Source organism: Cucurbitaria berberidis (genome assembly GCF_010015615.1).
Source record: "Cucurbitaria berberidis CBS 394.84 unplaced genomic scaffold K460scaffold_1, whole genome shotgun sequence".
In the NCBI taxonomy this organism is placed as follows: domain Eukaryota; kingdom Fungi; phylum Ascomycota; class Dothideomycetes; order Pleosporales; family Cucurbitariaceae; genus Cucurbitaria; species Cucurbitaria berberidis.
Window position 1 is genome coordinate 3,413,857 of NW_024468935.1, and position 18,604 is coordinate 3,432,460.

The 18,604-nt window shown below is 51.4% G+C and overlaps 7 protein-coding genes across 7 annotated transcripts; 3 read left to right on the forward strand and 4 right to left on the reverse strand.

The window, feature by feature from the left end:
• Window positions 1-98: 98 nt before the first annotated feature.
• K460DRAFT_361620 (Pkinase-domain-containing protein) lies at window positions 99-2,863 on the reverse strand. Its single transcript, XM_040932494.1, has 3 exons — window positions 2,810-2,863; window positions 2,693-2,759; window positions 99-2,637 (listed from the first exon to the last, which is right to left on the reverse strand). Exons 1-3 carry the CDS (start codon window positions 2,835-2,837, stop codon window positions 384-386), a joined length of 2,349 nt encoding a protein of 782 aa, XP_040793423.1. The 5' UTR covers window positions 2,838-2,863; the 3' UTR covers window positions 99-383.
• A 330-nt stretch (window positions 2,864-3,193) lies between these two features.
• Window positions 3,194-3,696, forward strand: K460DRAFT_361621 (uncharacterized protein). Its single transcript, XM_040932495.1, has 2 exons — window positions 3,194-3,263; window positions 3,318-3,696. The coding sequence occupies exons 1-2, from the start codon at window positions 3,204-3,206 to the stop codon at window positions 3,423-3,425; spliced, it is 168 nt and encodes a 55-aa protein (XP_040793424.1). The 5' UTR covers window positions 3,194-3,203; the 3' UTR covers window positions 3,426-3,696.
• On the reverse strand, window positions 3,530-5,397 carry K460DRAFT_412497 (alpha/beta-hydrolase). The gene is made up of 4 exons (XM_040937545.1): window positions 5,049-5,397; window positions 4,755-4,966; window positions 4,507-4,690; window positions 3,530-4,457 (listed from the first exon to the last, which is right to left on the reverse strand). The coding sequence occupies exons 1-4, from the start codon at window positions 5,172-5,174 to the stop codon at window positions 3,975-3,977; spliced, it is 1,005 nt and encodes a 334-aa protein (XP_040793425.1). The 5' UTR covers window positions 5,175-5,397; the 3' UTR covers window positions 3,530-3,974.
• A 110-nt stretch (window positions 5,398-5,507) lies between these two features.
• K460DRAFT_382428 (uncharacterized protein) lies at window positions 5,508-7,154 on the reverse strand. The gene is made up of 2 exons (XM_040935408.1): window positions 6,583-7,154; window positions 5,508-6,535 (listed from the first exon to the last, which is right to left on the reverse strand). The coding sequence occupies exons 1-2, from the start codon at window positions 6,984-6,986 to the stop codon at window positions 5,572-5,574; spliced, it is 1,368 nt and encodes a 455-aa protein (XP_040793426.1). The 5' UTR covers window positions 6,987-7,154; the 3' UTR covers window positions 5,508-5,571.
• Window positions 7,155-8,312: 1,158 nt separating this feature from the next.
• Window positions 8,313-9,882, forward strand: K460DRAFT_273202 (STE3-domain-containing protein; the record flags this gene model as incomplete). Its single annotated transcript, XM_040927859.1, has 2 exons — window positions 8,313-8,904; window positions 8,957-9,882. The coding sequence occupies 2 exons, from the start codon at window positions 8,313-8,315 to the stop codon at window positions 9,880-9,882; spliced, it is 1,518 nt and encodes a 505-aa protein (XP_040793427.1).
• Window positions 9,883-10,865: 983 nt separating this feature from the next.
• K460DRAFT_273536 (P-type ATPase-like protein) lies at window positions 10,866-14,974 on the forward strand (the record flags this gene model as incomplete). The annotated part of the gene is made up of 2 exons (XM_040927889.1): window positions 10,866-10,894; window positions 10,951-14,974. The coding sequence occupies 2 exons, from the start codon at window positions 10,866-10,868 to the stop codon at window positions 14,972-14,974; spliced, it is 4,053 nt and encodes a 1,350-aa protein (XP_040793428.1).
• A 576-nt stretch (window positions 14,975-15,550) lies between these two features.
• Window positions 15,551-17,875, reverse strand: K460DRAFT_372994 (heat shock factor protein HSF8; the record flags this gene model as incomplete). Its single annotated transcript, XM_040934545.1, has 2 exons — window positions 15,551-17,369; window positions 17,424-17,875. 2 exons carry the CDS (start codon window positions 17,873-17,875, stop codon window positions 15,551-15,553), a joined length of 2,271 nt encoding a protein of 756 aa, XP_040793429.1.
• Window positions 17,876-18,604: the final 729 nt, after the last annotated feature.

Here is an 18,604-nt window from a genome sequence, read left to right on the forward strand (position 1 = left end):
TCGCAACATGTACTCATAGTCACTTCCATTTGATCAGCTCTCGCATCATCGTCATACCAAGTACAGAATTGGAAATATGTTTAATGATTGACACGAAAGGCGATAGCTCACGGGAGTCTCAGATTGCTAATTTAGCCAGTCAGGAAAAAGATGAATAGGAGTGCAGCTGATAATACGCGTTCATATAGACTTTTCAGACACTTGACAATGAGGGCGATAGATAGAAGGGATAAATGGGTTATATGACATATAATGTATCTCGGCGAAATGTGAAACCGTGAGTAACGTATGAAACGAGGAAATGACAGTACCCACTACATCATCCCGTTCTGAAAATCGTGAATAGTTGGGCTGCGGATTAGTCGAAGATCAAGCTGTGTATATTAGTGGCGATAATGCGAAAGCCGTCTACGCTTTGAACAGTCTTCTGCATCAATCTCCACATCAGCCCCGTTAGCTTGCCAGTTATGATTAAACCAATTTTCGTAGCTCGGAAGGCTATTGTGCGAAGAGCAAGTATATTGTCGGCAAACGTCAAGGGGGGTCTCGCTCACCACGACGGAGTCCTGTTCCACGGCTGGAGCCTGTTGTTGACCGTATTCGTCAGGAAACTGGGTTTGCTGATAACTCTCGTCAGGTTGTTGACTAGTGTTGCTGCTTCTCTGTGACTCCTCTTTGGCCTGGGGTGTCTCGCCTACTAGAATTGACTCCTGCCCTTGGTGAGCAATCTGCGGTTGTGGCGTAATACAATACCCTTGTTGCGAATAATCATGCATGGCTCTATTCAAGCTCTCACCAGATCCATAGGAGTCTTCGTCTTCGGCGACTTCGTTCCTGTGATACGTACCCAGTACAGCTGCATTGTTGGACGAGCGCTGATTCAAGGAGTGACCGGTCGAAATTGCGCGCTTCTGTGAGCCATCTGCATCGAAGAGTTGAGACTTGCTGTTATTTGATTTGCTTTCACCGCACAATTTCTTGTCGTATACACTGTACGTGTTCGTATCCCGTTGACTCGCGTTATTTCCAAAATTGCTTTCGGATGACGGTGGCTGGACTTGACTTGCAAATTGGGCCGTTTCATAGTCTTCTCTAATCGATGGCAGCGGGGTATTCGCACGCCAGCGTTGGGAGGTTGATAGCTTTTGCAGCATGTCGTCCGTCTGGCCCGGTTGGCGCGGAGCGAAGAAACGTGATGTAACCTCTTGACTCTGTGTATTCCCCACTAGGGCAAGATTTGGTGCCAACTTGGAGATGCGTTCCACGAGTTGCACATTGTTTTGACGCGGTTCCCAGTCCTCGATTGAACGTGAATACAGATCCTCGAAATCTCCCGCGTAACACGAGAACCAGCTGTGTGCCAAAGCTTCAGATGCTGTAAGTCGTGCCCCTTCTTCAAGTACCAGCAAACTTTTGATGAAACTTTTCGGGCGATCACTGACCGTACTCCATAGCGGATGATGATCGTCATCGAGCACGCTCAGATCGCAAATTGCTGCAAGGCTGATGATAACTGCACGGGGATCATCGTAGTAGTTTGGATGAGTGCGGTCGGTGAAGATGGCATCTCCAGTGAGTATCGTAGCCGTTATGGAGCCAATAGACCACATGTCAACGCTCTTAGAATACCCGTCCTCGGCGGGAATAGCTCGGTTCGCTCTGTGTATTTCTGGGGCTGCAAACTCTAAGGTACCAACATAAGAGAACATACGTTGATATCTGTTCGATACCAAATCACTCTCGCTTTTTTTTTCAGGTAGAAACCTAGCATTGCCAAAGTCCGTGATCACAACACGGGCGCCATCTTCCAGTGAGGTCATCAAAATGTTGTCAGGCTTGAGGTCCCTATGCACGATTTCTTGATCGTGTAGGTACTTGACCCCCTTCAGAATCTGCCGAATAATGACTGCAGCCTGAACGTTGTCAAGTCGGCCGCCCTTGTACTCGAGGAACGAGAAGAGGTCGCCGCCTGTGACAAGTTCCTGGAATATGTAAATTGTGTCGTGGCTCCAAAAGACCTTTTGGAGTGCGACAATGTTCGGATGGCTCACGTCTTTGAGAATGTCGAACTCTCGGAAACAATTGGCAACTTTAGTTGGCCATCGCTTTCTAGTGCCGCTTGTGTTTGTGCCAGAGGATCGTCCTCCAGTGGGCAGCCGCAAATTGGGGACTACAAGCTTTTCGTACATGTGACCGAGCTTGATGATCTTACATGCGAGTTGCCGTTGGGTCTCTTGGTGGATACCAACAAGCACCTTTCCATACCCACCCTCGCCGAGTAGACGACCCGTAACAAGATAACGTGAGGCAAAGACGCTCTGCTCGCGTTCTTGAATTGGAGTCAGCTTGACCTCATCCACCGGCTTGATCGGGCGGTAGATCAACGTCACGGTGTCTGATATGCGCAGCTCATCGCCGTCATCCAGAAGGAAAGTGCAGTTCGGGCCCATGAGAATACCAGGGCCTTGCGATGCCGTACATTTAGTGCTCCTCTTTCTCAAGTACGTGCCGTTAGCCGATAAATCAGTTGCGTATACGAAAGGCGCAATGTTGGCAACGGGGTCCTGTTCGTACAAGATACAATGGATCCGCAGATGCTTCCTAGAGATGGTGAGGTCGTCCGCCCAGGAGTACCGGCTACAATATGGATCAGAGCGAGTTCTCATCGTGGTGAGGTAGACAGTGCTCTCACCAAAGCTCTGTATCCCTCCCAACGTGGAACTGTTCGTTCCCGCATATCTCAATCCTGCCACAGGATTCTACATGCGTTAGCTTGCTATAGTACCTCAGGTTCCAGTATTGCACTCACCGTACGGCTCATCGCCAACGGCTCGCATCTCGAACCACGCCACAGCCACACCCGCCATTTCATGAAATGAAGTCCCCCGTAGATACGGCTGTTCTAGTCCAATGCGCATCTGTCGTCCAAACGCCAAGCCTGACGTACTTGATGACTAAGTGCTCGCTTAGCGGATCGCACAATACAGCTCCGATCAGCTCCAACGCACCTTCTCTTCTGCAACCCACGACACTCATCTCGACAGCAACGTAAGTTCCCAATCCTGTCCTCGGAGCGCCTTCACAACACTCAATTGGACATCCTGAGCTGTTCCCTGAGCTTCCTTATTCCCCTCACCCACCCCGCACAGCTCCAATCGCAGTCGCTGACATCACTTCCAGTTCGCCGACAAGATGAGAGCCAAATGGAGGAAGAAGCGCGTGCGCCGTCTCAAGCGAAAGAGAAGAAAGACGAGGGCTCGCTCGTAAGTAATCCCACTGTCACTGCTGCCAGCTTCTTTGTCCTAACAACCCCGCAGCAAGTAAACTACTCGCCCCTCAATCTCAGCACCCACCATCTCAATTCTGAACGACAACGATTCACAAACGACACGTTTTCTACGCACAGCCTTCGGGCCGGCTCGTAACTCCTGTTCACCGCTTCACGGCCTACGACCTTTGGGCTACGTCATTCGGCGGACACGCGACGAACGAACTTCAATATACACGACGGGGGTATCGAATGTGCTGGATTGAGGAATGCTGTGGGGTGCTGGTCAATGGCTCTAAAGCCCATATTGAGATGTTTGAGAGTCACTTGAAAGCACTACGATTGTCACTCTAACACCGGCTAGCTTCCTCTTCTGGGGGTCTGCCTTTGACTGACACATTCGCACTGTGGACATCACGATAACGGAATCAAAAATGCTTCACGAAAATATCGATCCTCTTTGTGCGTGATCTGTGATATGCTGCTGTACTAACGGCCTTACCCCGCACAGTCTTAACACCCTTGTGGCATGACGTTAAGTGAGGCCCAAGCTTGATACCGCACGCGTGCTCGAGCTTCACGCGACGGTTATGGTAGGGCTCCACGCGTCGCTTAAGATTGTGTATGCGCTCTCAATGCATAGGAAGCTGATTGTATTCACGGTACAACATCCCTATGCATAGGATCCGCCTCCTTCTAGTCCTCATCAAGCATCAATCCTCTCCTTCACAAAGACCTCCGTATCATCCAATGCTTCTTGCACCGCCTTGATGGTCCCCGGCGGAAACCCAATAAACCCATGCGGCGCGCCATGGTAAATCTTCACCACGCTCTCATTCCCCCATATTCCCCACTTCGCACCCATACACAGCGTATCATCTAGCAACGGATCCTCACTCCCGCACGTAAACAGCGCCGGCGGCAGCTTCTTGCCCCTCAAATCCTCATAAAATGGACTGATAGATGGATCTCGACGTTGTTCGACTGAGGTGTTGGGCAGTAGGGCGTCGATGTAAGATGTCATGACGTCGTGGTCGATAACGAGGTGCGATTCGTGGTGGAGAACGTGTGGCAGGAAGAGGGAGAGATCAAAGCAGCCAAAGTGTAAGAGAAGGCCTCTGAACGCAAACGTAGGCGTAGTCTTCAGGAGGTGAAGAGCAACAAGACAGGCGAGGTGGCCGCCTGCAGACTGTAGGAGCCGTTAGTGATTGCAGGGAGGTTCTATCATAATATCTTACTTCGCCCCCAGTAAACATCAGCTCCCCGCCGAAGACTTCCTTGCCGTTCTTTACCAGCCATTCTGCTGCATCGTAGCAATCTTCTCCTCCAGCGGGCCAGGGGTCTTCGGGCGCGAGGCGGTATCCGATTGAGACAACTGTGAGTTCGAAGTGGTCGGCCATGTATTTCAGGTATGGGTCTTGACTATAACGGTCAGCTTGCTCCAATTATTATGTCTATTTCCATCTTATCTTATGGGAATACATACTAAGCTTCCGACATTAATACCCATCCGCCGCCATGGATGTGCATATGTATGCCCTTACTGACACCACTCGCAGGCTTGAACACTCTGTACGGTATGTCCCTCCCGAGCTCTCGCGAGGGTAAGGTACCATTGATGCCTTCAGGTAAAACAACAGGTTTCGTCAATGGTGTCTTGCCTTCCCAACGAAGCTTACGGTACTCGGCAGCTCCGACCTGATGCAATTATAAGCCTGAGTTGGCACTTTGGAAAGACGCAAGGAAGATGAGAAAACAGCTAGATCTAAGCATTTCGTACCTCATACCACCTAGGACCGTCCGCCCATATCTTGATTAGTTTCTGGTTGAACTCTAGGGTTTGTTTGTCAATTGTTTCGCGGTCGAACTTCGACGCGTCGATTATGAGGTCGGACTTAAGCGACATGTTAGACTGCCAGTACGTTTCTTTTGGCAAACAGCCGAAACAACACAAGATGCGGTGTTGAAGAAGGAACAGGAAGAAGCTGTGGCAGATACGAGAACGAAAGGGCCCCGCGATAGATACATGGTCGTATCGGACTGGCCACTATAATGGTGGGGGCTGCAGGCTAGTGCCCCGGGGTCGATGTTTATCTCCGTATGGTTGCTTCGGATTACTCGATTGGTAACGTCGGCCTAGATGTGACCCTACGAAGGAGGGAAGGTAGCCAAAGCCAAAGTTAGCCACCGCAAGAAGTGACTAATGCACACACACCGGTACGTCAAAGGTATTATATGAGAATCTAACAAAGAATGGTATATGTGTTGGGTATCAATAGATAGTTTGTAGGGAGGAAAGTGATTTATCGTTGGCTCTTGGACTGCATCCTAGGCGTCGATATCGACGAGTACCCATTAAGCTGTCCTTTTGCTCGTCTTCGAGACCGAGGCTCATCCTTCATAAACCATGTTCTGACCAGCGCTATAGCAGCAGCTGCCGTTCGCAGAGGGTACATGACAATGTTCCAGGCTATATCCAAGACGTAGTTAACGATACTTGCAATCCAGCTAATCGTCATAGAAATGATACCGGGTCGCTGACCTGTCCTTGCAGCCGCAGCAGCCAGTGCAAGCGCATCTCCGAGCCGTGCATCAAGCTCCTGGAAGCGCGCCTCGATCTGTATTGATTGTGCCATGTGTCGTTTCTCATATCGTCGAACTGCGCGGTTGAGGGCGTCCAATTGCAATTGTGTGCTTTGGCGTACCTCGGCACTGAGCTTGGAGATGTCCACGTCGTTATTAGCAACTGGGCCGTCTAGTCGAGCCTCTAGTTCTGTCAGCCGCTGCGAGAGTTGTTGTGCATCGGCGGCGCCTAGATCGTCTCTAGGATCTGACCTGACTACGCGCTGGAGATGCAAAAGTCTTTCTCTCTTCATTTTGATGAGGCGGCGAAACGGTCGGATCTCGGCCCCCAAGAAGAAGATACCTAAGTTGAAGTTCGATACTATCCCTTCCGCGCGCGTGAGCTGTCCTCGTATTGTATGTAGCAAAAGGGCGCCCAGCAGCGGCCCGAGAAAACAGCTGGCGAAAGCCAAGAGCTCCTCCCGCTTCAACTGCTTGCGAGCGTCCTTCTGGGCATCTGCAGCAGCCGTAGAACCGCTACTTGCATTCTCTTTTGATTCCTGCGGGTCCTCTGCAACAGGCTCTGGGGGCTCGGCTGGACTTCCAACGCTATCTTCATCCTCCTCGAGGATTGTGTCATCGTACTGCGCTTCGCCTGTTTCCTTGTATTCGTACTGCCGTTGCTGGGCATCATGGTACCAGTCCCTGCTCCATGTCAGCGGGAAAGCTTGAATGTCGTGCTCTAAACTCACCATGGAACCCGCACACACCAGTGCAGGAACCACGACGCCAGCGCTAGCATCAACATATCCGTCGCAACAGCGGCGCCATTCTTGTGTGTCAGCCCAACAGCTGCTGGTACAATGGCGGCCACGATTGGGAGCAAGATCCAATGCGACGGTTCGTCTGAAGACGTGAGACTACCCATATCATGTTTTCCACCACTTCGTAGTAGGTCATCGGTAGAGGATCGGAGAGAGTGTCGCGTGTCTGACAGGTCGGAGAGGATAGAGCTTCGTCGGCGCGGGAGGGCTGCTGTCGGGGCCTGCTGTTGCACGCCTTCAGCGAAGGTTGCTGCGCGATTCAACATCCTCTGGCGTAACTGCGGGTGTATCTGAGAGCCAGAACTATGGCTTTCGGCAGGCGCGCCGTCCATGGTAGAGAAGCGACGATGCGATGAGCGAACGGTGCGGCGAGGTGAGTTCTGGGAGCGTATCACAAAGCGGGATTGGAAGGCCGGCGGTCCAGGTGTACGTGGTACTCCCTTGGTCGTCGGCGGCGCATTCTGCAGGGCTGACAACTCTAGTGACGCTCACATTTCGTGTGTTCTAGTCGTATACCATCCGTCATTCGGCAGGTACCTCGGAAGCACAAGGATTACGTCACGGGCTAGCCTTGTTATGGGCAATTGTAGAAACATTGACCCAACGCCTTCCCGAGCATCCTCACAGTACTCATTTCCGACCGCCAGGGCACTCCATACCCTTGTCGTTTTCGATGGTACAAACGAAGGCAATTCTTTGACTTGTTGCTAACTAACCTCACTAGACGTGCCGAGCTCACAACGTCTTGCCAATTCACGGTACCATGCTCTAAAATTGCCCTGTCTATCATCTCAACTTTCGAACCATCTACCGGACGCGTTGCCCTCTGGTCGTACCGGAATTACAATTATGCATACGAATCCTTTTTCCATTGACTGGATACATCGCTAGTAAAGCTGTCAAGTTCGCCTCATTGGAGCTCTCTACCATATCCATTTGTACGGCAAACGCTCTCGCAGCAACCTAAGCACTACTTGGGCACCCCAGGACCACGTTTGAATAGCAAGAAACGTACAATTGCCCGTCCTCAGTCTATCACAAACATGTCTTGTAGACATTCGTTGGTTTTTCTATTCACATTGACGTTCGCCGAGGCCTTTTCTATTCAGACCCAAATCCGGTATCACGAGGTCTCACCGACATCACCACTACCGCAACGAGAGTGATCAGCGCATACGGTTGATTGGTAGATTATACTCAATAAGTCGGTCCATTCGTTTCGTATCATGCTCAGAGTCTTCGGCGAGCCGACCTGGCTGACAAGGTCTCGAGTTGCCCAACTTGCTTTCACCAACCATTACAGTACATGTTAAACAGGAGTCGCTATTGACCAGTATTGAAGCTTGAGACACTATTGAGATAAAATATACTCAATTGCAACGCAGGCCCAAAGAAGCCATAAGATCTGGCCCTCGTTACTCATATCCATCTGTTTCTTTCGCTATCTCAAACTCCACCATTCAGATTTCCTACAATTCCACTTTGTACCGGCACCCTAGGGATAGTATCATCGAATCATAACTACAACAAAGAAGCAGCAAGCCCCATCGACAAGTATCTCAAGCGACGGCTAAACCCGTGGACCCCGTTCAGAGCAGCCACTGCCGCTTCCATAATCTCAATTCTTCTCATCTTCAGTCTGCCTCCACAATCCGACCATGGGGTCGAAATTCGAGGTTACAAGTCCTCAGGGAGCGTCAGTAGCTCCTCTCTACCCGCAAGCCGTCCTTCTCCCCGTTCTCGGCTTCCCAGCATGGCTACTCTGTGTACTGCCTATGATCTGGCACTTTTCGCAGCGCAACATTGCGGCCGGCTCACTCATCCTCTGGATTGTCATGAACAACTTCTTCAACTCGATCAATCCCCTCATCTGGCCGCGCGACAACCTCATAGACTGGTGGGACGGCAATGTGTGGTGTGATATCAATGTCCGCATACAGATCGGAGGCATAGTGGGTCTTGCAGCCTCTACCGCTATGATCGTACGGAAACTGGCCAAAGTCATGGACACGCGAAATATGACTGTATCTTCCAGCCGGAACAGCAAGATCAAGGAGTGGGTACTGGACGTTCTATGGTGCTGGGTATACCCCATGGTATTGATCATGGTGTACTATGTTGTGCAGCCCGTTCGCTACCTCCTGTATGGAATTGTTGGTTGCATTTCTGCGTTTCATACAAGTTGGCCCAGCATGGTCCTGGGTTTCATGTGGGGACCTATCACTATGTTGGTGGCTGCATACTACGCAGGTAAGCTTTCATCGTCTGACTCTTCAGGACTCATTTGCTGATACTGGAATAGTACTCCTCATCTACCGACTATATCGTTACCGCCGAGAGTTCCACCGCCTTATCGCTGCACGCAATACAACGAGATCCCGTTTCATCCGCCTCTTCATCATCTGCATGTTTGTCATCCTCGTCTACCTCCCGTACACCTTCTGGGTGCTCGGCAATCTTTTTGGGGCGATCCAGGACCCATACGATTGGAATCACGTCCACGGGCCCCAATTCAACACTGTCATGAAGGTCCCTGTCTTCGGCCAAGTTTCCATCGAGAAATGGGTCCAAGTCGCGACAGGCTATGTGATCTTCTTCGTCTTCGGTACCGGTACAGACTCACACAACTTGTACAAGAAGATGCTATTAAGGCTTGGATGTGGCAGGATTTTCACAAGCTTGCATGTCATGCGCGAGAGCGGGAACTCGACGCCTTCTGGCTTCATCACTGCAAGGACCTGGGGATCGAATTTGTCGAGTAGGGCGAAAGGCATGTTCTGGTCTAACAGCGGCACGAAGATTGTATCTGCTACGGATACTTTGGACGACAGCACATGTAGCAATTCCGTGATGCTAAACTCCATATCACACCTACACAACATCACTACAGAGGACACGCTCTTGAAGCAAAAGCAGGAGGGTACTCAGCACGGCTCGTCATTGCTGGAACCTTCGTTCCTAAAGCGCGTCTTTCGTTGCCAGGGCCATCGCCATCCAGTCCTTCCGCTTTTCTCCCGTCGCTCCATCACCGAACTTACCGAAACAGATAAATCGGCCACTGGATCCGTCTCTCCTGGTGTACACGCTTTTGCTTGGGCATCCGAAGCTCCCGTGTCCAACCAAGTCAGGGATCAAGATGTTGTGCACGTGGTTCGGGAGATCCACCAGGACCGCCGCGAGCGACATGAAGTTGAGAACGAGAGGAAGTCTACGGATGCTTGGGCTTGAAGACGATCATCTTCACCGTCTCGAGCAGACCGTTGGTGGTTGACGCTGAACGACTTGAAAAGCATCATGGCGAGATGCCGGTCTCGTCAGTAATACGTACATTGCCCTTTCTAATTCCAAGCTAAAGGGCGTAGGAAGTCATTTGTATTGCATTTTCATGGGGACCATTTGCGTCAAAAATCTACTCCGATTTTATGTACTCCTGGCATTTCTTCAACACGGGCGTAGCGGTCATTGGGGCAATATTTTTAGTACTTCTCTTAAACCTAATCTAAACACTGTAGTATACCTCCAAACTTATATTCTATGTGGGTTGTGATCTGTGATCTGATACTAATTTGACATTGATGCTGGTTCTTAACCCATTCTCAGTTTTATGTACAACCATGTTCCAAACAATCAGTCTAATCCGATTTAAGCTCGCGCTCAACGTTGTGGAGGTAAGATAGAATGGTATGCAGCAAGACGATATTCTAGAAGTAGAGCGGAGCGGTTCTTGAAGGGGCCCTGTTTAAGCTTATGGACTTGGTGTACTATTCCCATGGTATAGGTTCGCGATACTCCCTTTCGGTGACAGCACCAAAGTGACAGCATGGAGTGAAGAGTGTTTAGTCGGGCCAAGATTAATATACTCTATTGCCAGCCTGTAAAGGCTGTTCTGAAAGATACAAATAGGCTCTTTTTTTATTTCAAGTAATGAAATCGCTGGTTACATATTCAAGGGAGTAGTGGTAAGAGAGCACTAGGCACAGGTATCTGACCCCTGTTGCGATGGGATGCGGCTAAAAAAGAAAAGCTCGGATCAGCATCCGCGCGATAACTTCGTCATACCACTCCCGCTACCACGCGCGCTACTGTCCAAAAGCTTGCAGGCGCAAAGGAAATCCTTCTTCTCCTATTACACAATGACCTAAACGTCTCAATTTCGCGGCAGCATCATGGTAGCAAACGGTAGCCCTGAGAGGCGCCGCAGGATGAGCGGCATGTATCGTCGCGGATCGCACCTGAGCGAGTATGTGCTATCCAAAGATAAGGCCCAAGAAGCGCAACGACTGACTTGTCGCGTAGGGCAAGCTTCATGGAAGATGTCGAGATGGCGCACGATGAGGTATTCGAACTCGGCCCCATGCCTCTTTTCCCTTCCTCCTCGCGCACGCGGCCTCCCCGTAGGGAGCCTGGACAGCAGCTGACGCCCACAATCCAGGTCTTCTCCGGTCCCATGTCCGAGAGCATACCCACGAGCGTATCCGCCTTCTCCCACCGCCGCCGGCAGAGAGCAGACTCGAGTGCGAGTTTGACGAGCTTCGCATACTATGATGAAGACCAGGACTCGCAAGACGGTCTTGAGGACCACGCTATCGCAGAAGACGGAGAGAGTGAATACGGTGGATATACCGTCGCAGAGCTGGAAGACCTTGAGGCGGGCCTGTCTTCAGAGTCGACGTCGCCGACGCCATCGCGGAGAAAGTCAAGTGGTAGCAGAAAATCAGTTGACAGGCCCTTGCTGCGGCGGCATTCTTCGACAGGGAGTACAGGCTCAGGCGCAGACTGGAGAGGGCGCAGGTCAAACCAGAAGATCTACATCATGACCGAAGACTTGACTATCGTCATCGCTGGCTTCACAACGTCACCCATTGGCTATGCTGTATACGCGCTGCTTTGCATTGCTACTTTAGGCATCGGCTGGCTCCTCTTCCGGTGGTTACCTCGATGGAGGGTAAAACTGGTCGGTAGGAATACACCAATCAAAGAGTGCGACTGGATCGTAATCGAAAACCAATGGGGAGAGTTCGCTGTACAAGATGTGAGCCGGCAGACTTACGGACGGTCATTATCCACGGTATTTGGCGATGATGAGAAGGGACGACATGGAGAATGGGATGAGGACGAAGATCCACTAATTCAAGAGCTACGCTGCCTAGATTACCGCTATATCCGCTTCGTCTATCACCCCATCAAGGACAAGTTCGTACTCGCGAACACCTGGAAGGACCCTGCTTGGACCGAAGTGTCCACTCTCCGCGAAGGCCTCGATAACGATGAACGAGACTACCGCGAGCTTGTATTTGGAAAGAATTTGATCGATATCGCCGAGAAAACAATTGGTCAACTCCTGGTGGACGAGGTCTTCCATCCATTCTACGTTTTCCAGATCGCCAGTCTTCTCCTCTGGTCCCTGGACGAGTATTATTACTACGCATGCGCCATCTTCATCATCTCAGCTGTCAGTATCATCACCACTCTGATTGAGACAAAAACCTCCATGAAGCGATTACGCGAGGTCTCGAAGTTCGAATGCGAGGTTCGAGTGTTGCGTAGCGGCTTTTGGACTCACGTGGACTCAGCAGAGCTTGTGCCAGGAGATGTCTACGAAGTCACGGATCCTGCACTTAATCAGTTCCCTTGCGACAGCCTGCTACTTTCTGGAGACTGCATCGTCAATGAGAGTATGCTGACCGGCGAGTCCATCCCAGTTTCTAAGCTCCCTGTTTCAAATGCATCGCTCGACATGCTCGACCTTAGTGCCTCCGCTGTACATCCAGAAATCGCGCGCCATATGTTGTTCTCTGGAACTAAAATCATCCGCGCTCGGAGACCGCACGAGGATCACGTCGACGATGAAGCTGCTGCCCTAGCAATGGTTGTCCGTACCGGCTTCAACACGACAAAGGGTGCGCTAGTACGGTCAATGCTCTTCCCCAAGCCTTCCGGCTTCAAGTTCTACCGTGACTCTTTCCGATACATCTCCGTTATGGCAATAATTGCTATGATTGGCTTCGTCGCGTCATTCATCAATTTCGTCCACCTCGGTCTCGAATGGCATCTGATCGTTGTGCGAGCGCTCGATTTGATTACGATCGTAGTACCTCCTGCACTACCGGCCACCCTCACCATCGGAACCAGCTTCGCTCTATCTCGCTTAAAGCAGAAACAGATCTTTTGCATCAGCCCGCAGCGAGTGAACGTAGGCGGCAAACTTGATGTTGTTTGTTTCGACAAGACCGGAACACTTACAGAAGAAGGTCTTGATGTGTTGGGTGTGCGCGTAGTAGAGCGACCCAGGAACCGATTCAGCGAGCTCCTCGCAGACCCATACGACATCCTCCCTGGATCACAACATGATCGTGACCCGACCGTAGAGTATCTAGCCCATAAGACTATCCTATACACCATGGCGACCTGTCACTCATTGCGCAAGATCGACGAGGAACTGTTGGGCGATCCTCTCGACGTCAAGATGTTTGACTTTACTGGCTGGAGCTACGAAGAAGGAGAGCAGAAGTCTGGCAATCCGGGCGACGACGATCCCGAGCAAAAGCTTTCGCCTTCTGTTGCTCGGCCACCGCCGGGACGAGAGTACGATGTCGACGATCACGAAGACGACCCCAATAGAAAGCCAGTCGAGCTCGGTGTGCTGAAGGCTTTTGAGTTCGTATCACAGCTACGGAGAGCCAGTGTCATTGTACGGCAATTCGGCTCAAAAAGTGGACAAGTATATGTCAAGGGCGCGCCGGAGGTCATGAAAGAGATCTGCCGAGCAGAGAGTTTTCCTACCGATTACGAGGAGCTCCTGGCTTTCTACACCCACCGTGGTTTCCGTGTTATCGCTTGCGCCACCAAGACAATCGCCAAGCTCAACTGGCTCAAGGTCCAGAAGATGAAGCGCGAGGAAGCTGAAAGCCAGCTCGACTTCGTGGGTTTCATCATATTCGAAAACAAGCTCAAACCTAGCACCGCACCCGTCATCGAGGAGCTGGAACGCGCGAACATCCGCAAGACAATGTGCACCGGTGATAACATCCTCACCGCTATTAGTGTCGCTCGCGAGTGCGGCCTCATCAACAAAACAGCACATTGTTTCGTCCCGCACTTCGTTGAGGGCGACTGCCGCACTGCACTATCAAAACTTAGCTGGGAATCTGTTGATGACCCCGTTTTCAAACTCGACGAAAATACACTCAAACCTCTCCCGCCACCGCCAGAAGCCGACGTGTCCCTTCCATACGACATTTCGAATCTGAGGAATTACAGTCTAGCTGTCAGTGGAGATGTCTTCCGCTGGGTTGTCGACTTCGCATCTGAATCCGTACTGCGCGAAATGCTTGTGTGTGGGCAGGTCTTCGCACGCATGTCACCCGACGAGAAACACGAGCTTGTCGAGAAACTGCAGTCCATCGACTACTGTGTCGGTTTCTGTGGCGACGGCGCAAATGACTGCGGTGCGCTGAAGGCTGCCGATGTTGGTATATCGCTATCTGAAGCGGAAGCCTCGGTAGCGGCGCCATTCACGAGTCGCAACTTTGATATCAGCTGTGTGCCGCAGGTTATCAAAGAAGGCAGGGCGGCGCTGGTGACGAGTTTCAGCTGCTTCAAGTACATGAGCTTGTACAGCGCTATCCAGTTTTGCTCTGTATCGTTCCTCTACGCCAGCGCGAGTAACCTCGGAGACTTCCAGTTCCTCTTCATCGACCTCCTACTTATTCTCCCTATCGCCATCTTCATGGGCTGGTCCGGCGCCTATCCAATCCTCAGCCGCAAACGCCCCACTGCGAACCTCGTGTCAAGAAAGGTGCTGACGCCGCTGCTGGGCCAGATGGTCTTCTGCATCCTCGTTCAATTCATCGCCTTCCATTTCGTGCAGAAGCAGGATTGGTACATGCCGCCTGTCGTGGATAAAGACCACTCCAACAGCCTCAACTCGCAGAACACCGCGCTCTTCCTGGTGTCCTGTTTCCAGTACATATTATCCGCCGTCGTGCTCTCGGTAGGGAAACCCTACCGCGAACCCATGTCCCGCAACCTCCCCTTCATCACGACCATCTTCTTCACACTGGCTATCTCGGCATATATGCTCTTCGACCCCGCGCAATGGGTCATGGACTGGATGGAACTGACTTACATGGACGTGTCCTTCAAGGTCTTCATCATGGCTCTTGGCCTCGGTAACTTTGCTCTGGCGTATGTCAGCGAGCGGTACCTTTTCCCTGGCTTGTCTAAATGGATCGGCGTCGCGAAGGTTAAATTTGGAGGGGCAAAGTGGCAGAAGAAGAAGAAGGAGTATAAGATTATTGCGGAGAGTATGCGTATGTAGATAGATGGAGTATATAATTGTGAAAGTGTGTTAGAAGGGAAAGCCCGCTGAGCGAAGCGATGTATACCACCTGCATGTGCTTCGCGGATTCGCTCGTGTTTGTGTGTATAGTGTTGTTAGAAAAGATAAATGGACTAGATCGAATCGTTCGAGATATAGTGAAAAAGGATACATCTGCTAAGACGGAACTTATCAGTCAAGTCATGTTCAAGCACCCACACAAGCACGGCCCATGGACCACGATGTGGATGAAAAGCATTTTGATTAAAGCGGGTATCTATGTAACATTTTTGTCCGTCTGGCCTTTCAATACCTAATATATTAAAAGTAAAGTCAGAAGACCGAAAACTCCTCCTAGCCCCCGTTGGGGTTTGCGCTCTCGCAGTCGCTTTCATGACTTCGTTATGTGCTGAGACTATGTATGTTGCACGCATGAGGTATCTATGTCGCCGCGGGCCTGCCTACATCCCTATGCCCCTAATACCAACTTTCGTCATCGGTTGTCCAATCTACAATATTAGTTATCAGGCAGCCCTGCTTTTTTTTACTCGGTTGTGCTTCAAGCTCCGTGGGACTTCACTTCTTCCTCCGCTTCGGGCTGCGTCGCCGCCTTGTCTCGTCCTCGACTTCCTCCACTGTTGCGGCTGGAGACGTGGCATTGCTCGATCCTAGGCTCTCGATCCTGTTCTCTGTTACCCCATCGTCAACAGCAACATGTAGATGGCTATCATCTTCGCCCACACCTGGGTTGAAGTTGAACGCGTCAGCGCTCGTACCGTCAAACCCCGCTGATGGAGTGTCGAAGTTGAAATCTGGTAGGCCATTCGCTACATTATTGTTTCCGTTGGCTTGTGTCGTGACGTTGTTATTATTGTTATTGGGGAAATAGTCTTGGTCCTGTACGAGAGCGTCGAAGTCAAGGTCATACTGCCCTGGTTCACCTATTCCGGTATTTCCAAAGTACGACGTATCCTCCATTCCAGGGATCTGACCGCTCGGACTGAGCGGTTGAATGCGCTCCTGGATTCTCTGGACACGCGCATTCTGCTGATCCGACATTTTCTGTAGCAGTTCAAGCTGTTGTTGTGTCGCTTGGTATTGGACGAGGTCGTTGATCAAGTTGCTCATCTCCGGAGGGTCGGGGTTCGTGAGAGCGTTGTTGGTGTTTTGAGCGGAGATGTTGTTTGCGATGACTGATAGCGCATCGTTACGTTGTTGCGCGGTCAGCGGCACATTGCCGTCCTGTGTCTGGTAATTTGACAATGCGGCTGCATAGTCAAACTGCGGTGCTTGGCTGGTTTGACCTGCGTTGGCGTTGGCATTCTGGATGGCGGACATGATCGCATCGTTCTCTGGAAGTGGGCTTAGGGTCGACGGTGATTCAACCTTGAGCGGTAGAGAGGATAAATCGTCTTTCCCTTGCGAAACGGGATAGGCGGACTGCTGCCGTGGTGGTATCGAAGGCTTGAATGCAGATTGCCTGCTCCCAGGTCGTGTGATGGGGCTTGGGATGGGCCTAGTAGTAGGACTCATGGTCGTGGCCCGGCCAGTAACCATCGGCGAGAGCAAGTCTTGTTGGGTAGTCGGTGGAGCTGGAAGGATGGCGAGAGGTCGCTTACTCCTCTGGAGCATCGGTGACTTGTTGGGCTCTGGTGGTGGGAAGTCATCCACATCCACGACGTTTCCGTGAGGTTGCTGCCGTGCCGCGGGAAACATATCAGCAAGATTCATGCCATTCGCGTTACCCTCAAGACTCCGATTGTAGAAGGTAGCCAAGAAGGTAAGAATCGCGTTGATCGAATTCTCATGGCGGTCGTGCAGCGCTTGAAATGAAGTTGCGCGTGAATACAGCTCTTCGTTCTGTCGCTTGATCTGAGTCAACACATTCGATATTAGTTTCTGCTGCTGCTGTAGTTCCCGTACTTCGACGCGCAGGCTGTTGTACTCCGATCGCGGGATCATGGCCATCTGCTCGTTTCCTCTCACAGCCAACTCTTCAACGTAGCCTCCACCGCCAGTATCTTGCACGTACTTGCGTTCATCGTCACTGTCGCCTTTGCCCTCATCTTCTCGCTTCCGCTTGGGGCCAGCGGTGGGGTTCTTCGGTTTTTGTATCAGCCATAATAACTCCGGTCGACCGCGCTTGAAATATTTGTTGAAATATTCGCTGGGTGCTTTCGCCTTGGTCTCACTCGCCTTCATGGAGTTGTCCGACAAACCAACCTTCTTGTGGAAGCCGTACATATTCAACTGTCGCACAAACGATGCATAGTTGTTGTGTTTGAAAAGCTCGGGAATCAGTGTCCGGGCAAACTCGTCCTCGTCCAGCACTATGAAGGAATTACCGTCGTCTGACCAGCGAATGAGATTCTCGTTCTTGTTGTTATCGAGGAAACTGGAGATGCGTTAGCGAGTTACAACAACAGGGATAGCATACTTGTCCGCTTACCTGCTCAACTTCTGGACAAAAGGCGGAATCTGCTTCCGTTTCAATTGTGCGTCTTTCTTGGCAACCGCAGCCTTCTGTTCCAGTTCCTCAATATCGTCCACAGCCTCCCATTGCGGTGACGGACTAGGGTATCCATCCCACTGATTACGGCGCGGCGCAGGCGCGAGTTGCTGATTCGGGTTCCGCCGTACTAGTTGTTGTCCCATGTTCATATCTGCCGCGCCATCTTCTAGCGACACTACTCGGTTGTGCCCTCCTCCTCCTCCTGCTGCTGTCATGCCCGCACCATATGTATCGTACAGCGATGGGTCGTCGAAGCCGCTCAAGTCCGTGCTCATTGCGGGGTCGTTCCAGTTCATGTATGCGTCGTTCGGTGTAGGGATATCCTGCTGGTACGTCTGAGATGGGGCTTGGGGTGACGCGCCCGGGGCGCGCCGCTTGCGGGTCGACATATGTGCTAAGCGTGCGTATTGTTGAATTGACCTAGATATGTTTCAGTGGGTTCCTTCGCGTTGCACGTATCCAAAGCCCAGGTAGAAAAAAGGTGCTGCGCCCTCTCTCGTGACCGTCTCAGCCTCGCAACTGCTTCTTCAGTTGCAGGTCCTAGGAAGGAGCAGATAGATACTGCAGGCAGGCTATGACATGTAGGGAATAGTCCCTGAACGGTCCAATCTGTCCCAATTATGTAGGCCTCTCCTCAAATTTGTTGTCTTGTTGTCGTAGTTTCGGTAAAACCGGCGCGCTGATTGTTTCCAAACACCCGTTGACTCGCACAAAGGATCGAAAGAGGGAGTCAAATAGCGGAAATATGTACGGCTTAAAGGCGTTGCTGGAAGGCGGCGGCAGGGAGGAGAAGGGCGGCAGATCGTGGGTGCAGTCGAAAGTTTTTGGGCGAAGCGGCAGCAACGGGAATGGCCAATCGGGAAAGTGATAGAGACGTCAGATTCGATATTTGCGCGCGGAGCATCAAGAGGGTTCTTCGGCAGAATGGAAGGGCGTCGAGTGGGTGGGATTGCAGCACAGCGACGCTCTGCATGGATGCTCGAGCGATGAGTTCACCGCACCCGCCGGCGTCACTGTTTTGCCGTCGCTTAGCGTAGTAAGCGCGGGCCGCCATGACTCGTGGTCAGCCTTACTTCATAAACCGTAGCTGCCATTTGCTGAGGTGGTAAGAACTCTAA